The sequence below is a fragment of the Lipotes vexillifer genome, unplaced genomic scaffold (genome assembly GCF_000442215.2).
Source record: "Lipotes vexillifer unplaced genomic scaffold, Lipotes_vexillifer_v1.1 scaffold238, whole genome shotgun sequence".
NCBI lineage: Eukaryota > Metazoa > Chordata > Mammalia > Artiodactyla > Lipotidae > Lipotes > Lipotes vexillifer.
Genome location: NW_006785665.1, coordinates 1433111 through 1445386, shown reverse-complemented (window position 1 = coordinate 1445386; position 12276 = coordinate 1433111). Strand labels below are relative to the sequence as shown.

The following is a 12276-nucleotide window of genomic DNA, read 5'->3' as shown; positions in this document are numbered from 1 at the left end:
AGGAATGCCCTTTACAGTGACTGTCAGAGACCACAGCCCAGGAGTACATGGACACGATTTCCTCAGGTGGGGACCCAGGGGGCTTCCCACTCTTTTAGGACTAGAGTAGAGCAAGGTGTGGAAGGGGACTGGACATCTGGTCTTTTCTGCTCTTTCTGAATACCACCTTCTTTTCAGGATGGGATGTGGAGAAGGGAAACTCTGGAGGGATCCAGCCAGACTTGCTCATTTCCCTGACAGCACCCAAAAAGTCTGCAAGCCAGTTTACTGGTCGCTACCACTACTTGGGGGGTCGTTTCGTGCCTCCTGCTCTGGAAAAGAAGTACCAGCTGAACCTGCCACCCTACCCTGACACCGAGTGTGTCTATCGTCTGCAGTGAGGGAAGGCGGGCGGGCATTCTTCCCAATAGATTTAGTTCCTCTCTCCCAGAACTGTGGAGTCCTGGGAGCTCTTCTGGCAATAAAGGTTAAGAGATGGCAGGAGCCACAGAGCAGCACTGGAGATGTGGTGCCCTCTCTCTGGGGGAACAATATGCAAGAGGGGTTGCTATGACATTTGGGGGCAATGACAATTCACTTTCAGATGCTAAAAAAGGCTCCCAAGTGAGGTGTGCTGTCCTTTACACACACACAATTCTTATCAGGGATGCAGACAGGGAGCTGGTGAGGTTCTCTAAACTTTCTCCTTCCACTTAACAGCATAGCAAGACTACAGGAAGTTAACAGAAGGAATTTCTTCAGAGGCCTCCAAGGAAACTAACTTGTATTCAGGATCTTCTCAGGCTGAGAATGGAGATGATGGTCAGGACTTGTAATATAAGCTTGGAGACCAAGCTGATGTTTATTCAATTTGGTATAGTTAGAAACTGGCAACCTATGGGCTGAATTTGCATGTCTTTCTTAGCCTTCACAAAATTAAAAAATCAGTACATTTCCCATAGGTCTACATTTTCAACTTCTTTTAGCCAAGATGCCCCTTCAGAGGCTGTCTGCATTCCCGTTCCCACAGCCCCCAGCATCCTTGTCCCTTAGCTGCCCGGGCCCTGCAGGTGCTTGAGCTCACCATCTCTGGGTTAGATGCTGTAAGGGGGAATGTGCCTGCCCCCTCAAGTCAGACACAGCACTACCGCTCTCCTCTCAGTGGACTACTGTTCCAGAGCTGTTTCCTCCTTGGAAGGGACTCCTCACTGAGAGGGTACACAAGACCTGCACCAACTCAGGTCCCTGAGGCTTCAACTCCTGAAGAGGAATCGATCAGGCTGCATCTTGACCTGGCCTTCAGTTTCTCTTCTTCTGTTTCTTCTTTTTTGCTCTCTGGTCAGTGTGGACTCCTGGTCTTTCCTCCTCTGGTTGCTTCTGCCTCTTCTTACCTCTGCCACTTGAGCCCACGTATGCCTTGCTCTCTGCTGTCCTAGTCCTGCCATCTTCCTCCTCTCCTTTATCCCCTACGTGCAAGACGTCCTCCTCCTCCTGATGCCGCTGTCTTTTCTTCTTGCTTCTCCTACTTTTCCGATGACCGCATGATCTGCTTTCTGCTTCTCTGGTCCCACCATCTACAACAGCCTCCTCCATGTTCAAGTCTTCTTCCTCATGCTGCCTCCTCCTCTTCTTCCTTTTCCTGAGGGACTGATCCGTTTGTTCTCTGTTTTTCAATTCCCCAAGCCCACCTGTCCCTGTGGTCTCTTCCTCATGCCTTACAGCTGTTCCCTCTCTCTCATCTGTGACACTTTCTCCTTGATGCCGCCTTTTCTTCTTCTTGCTTTTCCTGACACTCTGGTCAGTGTGTTCTGGGTACTCTTCTGCATTCCTTTCAGTTGCCGTGGCCTCTTCCTCCTCTTTCTGCTTCCTTTTCTTTTTCTTTTTTTGTGGGGGCTTGCTCTCAGACTGCAGTTGAGGGACCCCAGGGTCCTGGCCTTTGAGACGAGCCAGGAAGGCCTGCTCCTGGGCCTCTAACCGAGCAAGCTTAGCCTTCATCGTGATCCCAAGACGGGCAGCCCTGAAATAGATGGGGCCCAAGTCAGAGGGAGGGTATTGGGGAAAATAGGCCTAATCTCTGAGACTGCAGGGAAAGTTCGTAAGGGAGGAGCTGCCTGTCTTCAGGCAGCTTCAGAAATGGGCAGAGAATAGGAATCACTTTCTCTGGGGTGAAAAGAGTGGCACAGGGGTGGGCTTGTGTTGGGGAGAAAAGAAGGGAGCCCAAGAAGCTAACCGCTACTTACTTGTGTGCTGTTCGCCCCTCACAGGCTTGGAGCATCATCTCATCAGTCAGACTGTTGGGGAAGGGCAGGAATCAGGAATTACAAACAGATCTGGTGGAAAGCCTTGACCTCTCCTCCCCTCTAAAACATTCCTTCAGCACTGAGTTCCTATTCAGGACCTGGCACTTTTCTAGGTGTAGGGGATACAAAGATGAGTACAACACTTTTCCACCCTGACGAAGCCCACAGTCAAGCATTACACTTGGTCCTTTCTTTTGAGATTGGAAGGCATCTCCTCCCACATGCCCCTGGCACTAAAAAGAAGTCTCACATCTTTGGAGGCTTGGACCCCTGGCTGTCGTCATCACTGCAGCTTTCCAAGTCCTTGTCTGGCTTCTCCCCACTTGAAGTCAGTGTGGCCGTCTAGAAGGAGGAATCATGGGGGTAGACAAGGCCCACTTAGCACCACCACCATTGCTCTTCCCTCCTGGAAAGGGAAGAGCAGTGGTGCCACTGCCACCCTGAACAGCCACTGACACAAATCTGTCAGCCCCCAACATCGCTCCTTGCAGCCCCACACAAGAGATGTGCCAAAATGCATGTATCAACTTGGGCGGGAGGTGGGCTGCAGTTGGGGGCGGGTGGGGTGGGGGCAGTCCTGGCCTCCCTGGCTCACAGCCAGCTAGTGGGCAGAACAGGAAGGGAGGAAGAAGTGCCTGGGTCATCAGGTCTTCACAGTGGGACAAGTGCCCCCTGGCGGCCATCCCACGGTGCCAGTAACGGACAATAAAGATGCTACTTTTCATGCCCCCTCCCCCCATACCTATGCACAGTACTTTAACCAGGTTAAGAACCTACTTTGGGCTAAGAGGTTGGGGATAGAGTGGAATAAGGACGAGATGGTTCCAGCCCAGATGGAATCTACATGGTTGAGGGGTAAAGGAATATGGCAGAACATAGAAAATGATGATGAAAGTGTTGTCTGTGCTAGAGGAAGGGTACCCTACTCAGGCTTCAGGGTTTGGGGAATAGTTTCTACAAGGAGCTGAGCCCTGCAAGACAAGAAAAAGGTCAGCAGGTAAAGGGGCAAAGGAAGCAGAATGTCTCAGGCAGAGGGAATAGCATGTGCAAAAACTTGAAAGTGAAAAAACATGGTACCTTGAAAAGATTCAGATTCCATCTGGCTAAAGTGTAGAGGTCCTGAGAGGTGGTGAGAGACAGGCTAAGAAAGAAGGCAGGGATAAGGCATGAAGGGCCATGTGAGCCAGTCTGACACATCTGGACTGTGTCACCCTAGGTCAAGGAGGAGCCCGTGACAGAATGAAATCTGTGTTTTTCAGAGAACACTGGATCCTTTGTGGAGGATGAAGTAATCGTGGTGGGGACTGAGACTAGAGTGAGGGGTCTAGTTATGAGGCTGTGAAAGAAATGACGCAGGAGAGGATGATGGTCTGAAATGGGGCAGAAGATGGCCACAGAGATGAATGGGAAGGATTTGCTAGATAATACATAGAGCCTTTAAGGACATAATAGAGGATCGTTAAATGTTAGCTCCCTTCTATTGGCGGGCTAGAAAAGGGGAGTCTGAACACCTGGGTTCTAGTCCTGTCTGCCATTACTAGCCAACTGTGGGCTCTTCAGCGAGCCACTTTCCCCCCTTTTGGCCACATCTGCAAAATAAGGACAATGGGTCAGATGATCCCGCAGGTCTCCTCTGACTTTTAAGTCCTCTGAATTAGACATCCCCTCCCTGCCCTGCTCTGACAGCTCCTGACTGTGCCCCACCCCCCACTCCCCGTTGCTGCCCCCTCAGCCGATGGCAGGGATCCATTCAACCTGGAGATTTCAATTCTTGCTGAGGGTCTGGGCAGTCTAGGTAAGCAACAGCGAGGTTGGTCACAGGATCCCACTGTTAGGACAGTCCTGAGAATAGGTAGGGCGTACAAGGCAATTGTTCAGGCCCCAGGGGAGACCAGGGAAGGAAAAAGATGGGCCCTCTCACCCCCAGCCTCTAATACCTTCACAAACTTCTGATACAGCAAGTTGGGCTTGGCATGATCATGACGGGTGGTCTCCTTAGACAGGCACCTTATCTGTACGCCATCCTGTGGGGGAGTATCCGTGAGTGGGTGACATGCCATGTCTCCCTCACCCCCACATGTCCCAGGCCCTCTTGGTTCATGTGCCTACTATTAGAGCTTATACCTGCCCAGTTTTCACTACCAAGCTGGCCGCAGTCTTGTTGAAGAGATCATTCCACCAGCAGTTTGTGAACTCTTTGGCAGGGTCGTGTCCCACCTGCCACAGGAAGAAGTATGAACTCAGGACCCGTCATTCCCCTTCCTCCCCCTATCCTCAAGGCCCCCCTCTCCCATCCACACGGACCTCCCTCAGCCTGCCCAGTCTTACCCCATGAGTGTCCTGCTTCAGCGTTACCCTGAGGGCCTGGGTGATGCCATTCTCCTTCCGGCCCAGGCCTTTGCCTGCAAACACAGTGAATGATTTGGCTTATTCCACTCCTGCCCCAAGCCCTCACAAGGCACCCCCAGCACATGCCACTCCTTGCCATTCCACATACCTAACTTTGGGCATGCTCCGTCCATCTTGGAAGCCCTCCCAGTTGCACTCTTTCTAGCACCTCTCCATGCAGTCCTCCCATCTTTGAGCCCAAACTATTTCCTTCATAATTCTCTCAGGACAGAAGTCGTGTCTCTTCCTCCCCCTCCCAGTCCTCCGAACCACTTCTTTCTCACTATCCACCATCATATTTCTTCCCTTCTTCCCTTTTCTGGAAATGGCAGCAATTTTCTTCTGCAAATTTCCCTTTAAACTAACTTTCCTCCTCCAGTTGAATGGACTACATAGGGGTTAATCCAGGATGATGCCTCTTCCCTGGGCAGAGGGTAGTGAGGGAGTTGGGGGGGGGGATGTGAAAAGGGCCCCATGGGAATCACCTCGAGTCCATCCATGCTTTAGCAGCTGCTCCTCAGCAAACTTCATCCCATGACTCTTGACCTCTGGGGTGACGCTCATGGTGAGAAAAGAGTCACTGTCCTCAGGCCCTCACCAGAGAAGAGAAGGGGTCACTATCTTCCCTTTAAGAGGAAAAAAAAGAAAGTGCCCAAATCATCCATCAAATCCATCCTGACTGCTCTTGTAAGAATTCTTTCCTGAAGCTGGAGCAGAGACAGAGGAAAGAGGCCTGGTGCTTGGGGAGCTCCCTGTCCGACCACTGAGAGGTCAATGTCAACATGTTGAAAGCCAAGGAAACCTGGTAATAATAACACCCAAATGTATGGAGAACTCCCTACATGCCAGGCTGTGCTAAGATTTTACATGGACCATTTTGCGTACTCTTCCCAAGCCGGGAAGATTTCCTGAACTTTACATTCAGGAAAGTATTATATCCCTGTTTACAAATGAGGAAACTAAAGCCTAAAGAGGTTAGGTGACTTGCTCAAGGTCACACAGCTGACACATGTAGAACTCAAACCCAGGCAGCTTGTCTGCAGAGTCCCCACTCTTTACCACTACCTGATAACATCTCCCACGATTTATTACCACGTAAAAACAAAGCAAGGAGGTGCTTGTTAACCTGAGCTATAAGACAACAGTACTTAACAGAGCCCATATCCTATACCTGTGCCCAAGCATTTACACTGTCCTCTCAGTGTGAATGAAGGCTACATGCCTCTTCCCCACTGTCTTTCAGTCTTGTTGGGGCACCCCTTTTGAAACTGTCCAGCTTAGGAAGGGCACTCTTATTGAGCATTTAAAGCGTAACAGAGGGGTTACACATATTGCTATACTGTCTCATTAAATCCTGACAGTCCTGTGAGATACACCTTATCCTTATTTTACAAAGAGTTTTTTGCCTGGGGTTACACAGCTGTTAAGAGATGGAGCTGGAGTATGAGCTCAGGTTGCCTGACTCCACAGTGGCCCACTTTCTATCACATTCCCAACTACAGTCATCCCTCAGTATCAGCAGGGGATTTGTTCCAGGACCTGCTGTGGATAGCAAAACCCATGGATGCTCAAGTCCCATACTTAGCCTTCCGCATCCCAGGATTCAACTAACCACTGATTATGTAGTACTGTAATATTTATTGAAAAACTCCACATGTAAGTGGACCCATGCAGTTCAAATCTGTGTTGTTTGTCACAGCTGTAGTTGCATTTGTTTAGAGTTGTTCAGGTGTTCCTCATTTTGGACTCCACAATGGCACTGTCCAACTTATATACCAAATTTGCCTCTGAAACGGTTAAGATGGCTTATTACACAAGGCATTCAAAACTAAGACTATCGGGCTTCCCTGGTGGCGCAGTGGTTGAGAGTCCGCCTGCCGATGCAGGGGACACGGGTTCGTGACCCAGTCCGGGAAGATCCCACATGCCGCGGAGTGGCTGGGCCCATGAGCCATGGCCTCTGAGCCTGCGCGTCCAGAGGCTGTGCTCCGCAACGGGAGAGGCCACAACAGTGAGAGGCCCGCATACCGCAAAAACAAAAAACAACAAAAAACTAAGACTATCACTGCTGACTTGAGTTACTAAAGTTAACTTGTACTAAAATCATTTATTACAGGCATTGCAGACCATTTTAAAAGCTGATTAATGGCACTCCTGGAGTAACCCTCTGGCCTCCCCAAGTGACAACTCCAAAGGCTAAAACTTTCAGTTGTGTTTAAGAATGTCTAGTGAGTATGCTAATAAAAAAAAAAAAGTCAGACACATCAAGTCACCCCTCCTAAACATTACATATTAGGCTTAACAACGATGACCAGTCTGGTTAGGTATGTAGAGTAGCAAATTTAGGATGAATCACACTTCTATTCACATTTCTACTGTGAAGGATGATTATTTGAAAACCTAACTGACACCTTGAGAGTCCCAACAGAAAAGCACTGAGTGAAGAAATGGCCCTATCTTGCTTCTTGATAATGCAAGAGAAGTAAAATTCAAACACTGAGGCCTTTGAGGCCACCTCAAACCTCTGCATCTTCTCAGAAGTTATTTCTAATCTACTAGCCACCAGATTTCAATAACAACAACCAACACATGCATTTACTCAGTGCCAGCCTGCTGCTAATTGCTGCACACACATTATCTCATTTAATCCTCCCAACAACCCTATTAGGAGTTGTTGGTGTTTGTTTTTTTGTAATTGACAAATGGCGCTAAGTTTAGTTACTTGTCCAAATCAAACAGCTGGCAAGTAGCGGATCCAGGATCTCAGGCATTCCAGAACTGGTGTTCTTAATCACTACATTGCTCAGTCTCATAGACGTTTGTACTTTACGCTGTAAAACCTACCACTGCCTGTCCCTTGTCGCAGTAATTCGAAACTATACGCCCTGGTTTTATTACCCAACCCCGGTGTACTTAATGCAACTCCAAGAATCGAGAATGCGTTCAGTCGTCATTCGTTGAACCGCGTGACATAGATGGTAATTGCTTTAACCGACCTAGAATGGATAACTGGACAGAAGCAACTAGATCCCAGGCTGTGCGCCGCAGTCTTTGTAAAGGCTTATAGCACACTTTCAGGAACTTTTTTCTTTCCAGTCAACCTGAGTTTTCTGGAGAAGGGGCCCAGGGCCACCTTTCTTACAGCGATTCCAAAGAACCGGCAACCTTTTTCCCTAGGCCTCCTTCCTCTTGAGATCTAAACTCCAGTCCTCCTCCCGCAGTTTCACTTGGGTAAAACTACTCTCCTGCCCTCACATTTGCTCCTGAGCCCGAGCTCTGACAGCCACCGTTCGGGGGACTGTAGGCTCTTACCGTTAGTGCAAGGTCCTCTCCGCAGAAACATGTGCCAGATGTGATGTGTGCGCCGCCATCTTCCCGGAAGTGCCTCTCGGTCGTTCTAGGCTGTCGAAACCATAGAGACGCACGCCGGAACCGAACTCTCGGTCGTCCCCGGAGGAACTGTGTTTTGCACGTTTCAGAAGATCCGGAAAGTGCTCTGTTTACTTCCTCCCTGCAGGTCTGAACGGCCGTGGGACTTCAGTCCTGTCTGGCTATATTGGGATGCCGAGAACAGCTTTGGGTCCGACACTGACTAGTTCCAGGCACAAATATGAGGAAGGAAAACTTTAGGGGAAACCATCGAGAGTGGCCTGAGAGATTCGTGGAGGCAGAGAAGGAGGTAGCACCTCTGAGGTGATTTGCGGGGATGAATACTCAGCCTGCAGGGACAGGTATTTATAAAATCCTAGAGATGAGAGGTTTCAGTAGGTTCATCAGACACTTTTTTTTTTTTTTTTTTTTTTGGGGTACGCGGGCCTCTCACTGTAGTGGCCTCTCCCGTTACAGAGCACAGGCTCCGGACGCGCAGGCTCAGCGGCCATGGCTCACGGGCCCAGCTGCTCCACGGCATGTGGTATCCTCCCGGACCGGGGTACGAACCCGTTTCCCCTGCATCAGCAGGCGGACCCTCAACCACTGCGCCAGCAGGGAAGCCCATCAAACACTTTTTGACTCACCACGCTGTGCCAAGACCTGCCCCTTCTGGTACTGGTGATACAAAGATGCATAAGAGAGAGCCCTGATTTCGGGGTGCACCTAGTCTAGCCCAGGGAAAATCGGGACCTCGAGTGGGACTGGAGAGAGAGGGAGGATCCCGGAATCCATGCCAGGTTGAGGAGTTTGGACTTGCCTTTTAAGTATTAGGGTCCATTGAGCAGGGGAGGGAAAGAACATATTGCAAACAAATCAACAAGAGAGGCTGCACATGCTCTCATCCCCACAAACTGTTCCCAGGTTTCACTGAGCCACCCAAGAACTAAAACCTGAAAAAAAAAAAAATCCCTTATTTGCGTCCCTGTATCAGGATTTACGGTAACTTAGAGCCCGACCCACCCCCACCCCCACCCCCACCCCCAAGGAACTTCAAAAAGAAAAACTGCCGTTTCATAGTAAAGTTTTGTCATAATTGCTCAGTATGTCATACTCCCTCATCCCCATATGATTTTTTTACATAAAATTAATTTTACTTTTACAATACGCTACCTGGGAAGGAAAAATAAAGGGGGAATTCCCTGGCGGTCCAGCGGTTAGGACTCCGCGCTTTCACTGCCAGGGGTCAGGGTTCGATCCCTGGTCGGGGAACTAAGGTGCAGCAAGCCAGAGCAGCGCGGCAAAAAAAAAAAAGAGAGAGAGAGAAAATTCCATAGATAGGTCTTCAGTTTCCACCATTTTCCCACTCCATCTCCCCTATCTATCTACCTATCTATCTAATATATTATACTGTGGGCATAAAAGAGGTTTGAAAACTCCTGAATAGGGCAACCTCAAGGGCCCTTTCCAGCCCACAGTTTCTGTGTGGCATACTTTGCCAGCCACTCCAAAAACCTAATGGCCATAATTCCTTGACTCAAGATTCTTCCTCTGGCCTAGGACCTTGAACTCCTGTTCTGCCTGACTCACTCATTTGATAAACATTTATTAAGGGTCTTCTGTAGGCCAAAGGCTAGGGGGCCAGCCCTTGACCTGTTGGACCTCACCGTCTTGTGGGAGTGTAACAAGTTACCAGGCATTTATATGAGTGAGTGATGAGAGCTGTGGCAAGGTCAGGACACAGTGCCACAGGGGTAAGAAGAGAAGCCAGGGCCCCTGAGGGCTTCCTGAAGGAGCCTCTCCCAGCCTGTAAGCCTGTCCCTGGGGGCTATGTGGGACTGCAAAAGAAGAAATGGGCCTCCAGGAGTTCCAAGTTTCATGGGGTCTCACACTCCTCACAAGAGTTGTGAGAAATAAAAGGCATTGTAAGAGAACAAGAATACATGGCTATTATAAAGTGAGCTGAGGGTCTTTCTACGCCGCCATCTTGGCTGCTCTCAGTTCTGCATGCTGGGAAGTCCAAGCTCAAGGGACTGGGACGATCACCTTCTGGTGAGGTCCCTCTTCCTGATTCATACCCGGCACTTTCTTGCTGTGTTCTCTCGTGGGGGAAGGGGCCATGACTACTTATAAGGAAATAATCTAAAATGCAGACATAGCAAGATCAATAGAAATATTTATTACAGGAATATTTATAAAATGGAAAAATTGTAAAGAACCGAAATATCCACAACAGGAGAATTGCTAAATAAATTATAGTGTAACCGTACAATGCACTAATATGTAGCTTTAAAAGGAGTCTTAATAACTTGGGGGAAATGTCTATGATATGATTGAAATGAAAAAAGCAGGTACAAACTGGTTCCTGCATAGTAAGAGCCCATCTATGTTAAAAATACATAGGCAGGGCTTCCCTGGTGGCGCAGTGGTTGAGAGTCCGCCTGCCGATGCAGAAGACACGGGTTTGTGCCCCGGTCCGGGAAGATCCCACATGCTGCGGAGTGGCTGGGCCCGTGAGCCATGGCCGCTGAGCCTGCGCGTCCGGAGCCTGTGCTCCGCAACGGGAGAGGCCATAACAGTGAGAGGCCCGCGTACCGAAAAAATAGCTTTAAAAGGAGTCTTAATAACTTGGGGGAAATGTCTATGATATGATTGAAATGAAAAAAGCAGGTACAAACTGGTTCCTGCATAGTAAGAGCCCATCTACGTTAAAAATTCATAGGCAATGGCATCAAAAGGAATAAAGCACTTAGGAATTTAACACAATATAACAGAAGAAGAGCAAGAGTTGTACACTGAAAATTACAAAATGTCATTGAAAGAAACGAAAGAATAGCTACGTAAATGGTAAGATACATGTGTTCATGGGTTGAAAGACTTAAGAAGGTCACAATATTCTCCAAATTGGTCTACAGATTCAACACAATCTCTATCAAAATCCTAGCTAGCTTATTTTGCATAAGATGACAAGCTGATTTGGAAATTCAAATGGTAATGCAAGGAGTCCTTTTTCTCGAAAAAGAACAAAGTTGAACGACTAACACTTCTCAATTTCCAAACTTACCACAAAGCTATAGTAATCAAGGCTGTGGTTCTGGCATAGGCTAGATATAAAATCAATAGAATAGAAATGAGAGTCCAGAAATAAACCCATACATTTATGGGCAATTAATTTTCAACAAGAATGCCAAGACAATGCAATGAGGAGAGAATAGTCTTTTCAACAAATTATGCTAAGACAACTGGATAGCCACATGCAAAAACAAAAAAAATGAAGTTGGACCCCTACCTCGCATCATATGCAAAAATTAAGATGAATCAAAAACCTAAATGTAAGAGCAAAACCTCTAAAGCTCTTAAAAGAAAACATAGATGTAAACTTTCATAACCTTGGATTAAACAATAGTTTACTATCTATGAGTCCAAATGTATAAGCAACCAAAGGAAAAAAACATAAATTGGGCTTCATCAAAATTAAAACATTTGTGCTCCAAAGGACACCATCAAGAAGTAAAAAGAGGGACTTCCCCGGTGGCACAGTGCTTAAGAGTCTGCCTGCCAATGCAGGGGACACGGGTTCGAACCCTGGTCTGGGAGGATCCCACATGCCGCGGAGCAACTAAGCCCGTGCGCCACAACTACTGAGCCTGCGCTCTAAAGCCCAAGAGCCACAACTACTGAAGCCCGCGTGCCTAGAGCCCGTGCACCGAAACAAAGAGAAGCCACTGCAATGAGAAGCCCGCACACCGCAACAAAGAGTAGCCCCCGCTCGCCGCAACTAGAGAAAGCCCGTGTGCAGCAATGAAGACTCAACGCAGCCAAAGATAAATAAATAAATAAATATATTTAAAAAAAAAAAGAAGTAAAAAGACAATTACAAAATGGAAGAAAATATTTGCAATCATATTTCTGATAAGGTCCTAATATACAAAAAATACATGAAAAACTCTTACAGGGACTTCCCTGGTGGTGCAGTGGTTAAGAATCTGCCTGCCAATGCAGGGAACACGGGTTCAATCCCTGGTACGGGAAGATCCCACAGGCCGCGGAGCAACTAAGCCCATGCGCCACAACTGCTGAGCCTGCGCTCTAGAGCCCGTGAGCCACAACTACTGAACCCGCGTACCACAACTACTGAAGCCTGCGCACCTAGAGCCCGTGCTCCACAGCAAAAGCCACCACAATGAGAAGCCCACGCACCGCAACGAAGAGTAGCCCCCGTTCACCGCAGCTAGAGAAA

The 12276-nt window shown here is 48.3% G+C and overlaps 2 protein-coding genes across 3 annotated transcripts in view; one reads left to right on the top strand and one right to left on the bottom strand.

The window, feature by feature from the left end:
- NAXE (NAD(P)HX epimerase) overlaps positions 1–940 on the top strand; it is a 3248-nt gene extending 2308 nt beyond the window's left edge. The window contains exons 6-7 of one of the 2 annotated variants that reach the window (XM_007457885.1): positions 178–386; positions 700–940. In XM_007457885.1, coding sequence (XP_007457947.1) covers positions 178–380 — 203 coding nt within the window. In that variant the 3' untranslated portion in view covers positions 381–386; positions 700–940. Of the gene's footprint in view, positions 1–177; positions 588–699 lie in introns of those variants that run through there. The other variant, XM_007457884.1, reaches the window with a different exon arrangement.
- Positions 941–1278: 338 nt separating this feature from the next.
- GPATCH4 (G-patch domain containing 4) lies at positions 1279–8047 on the bottom strand. The gene is made up of 8 exons (XM_007457886.1): positions 7980–8047; positions 5153–5215; positions 4608–4681; positions 4404–4496; positions 4217–4303; positions 2530–2621; positions 2220–2270; positions 1279–1996 (listed from the first exon to the last, which is right to left on the bottom strand). Exons 1-8 carry the CDS (start codon positions 8008–8010, stop codon positions 1279–1281), a joined length of 1209 nt encoding a protein of 402 aa, XP_007457948.1. The 5' UTR covers positions 8011–8047.
- Positions 8048–12276: the final 4229 nt, after the last annotated feature.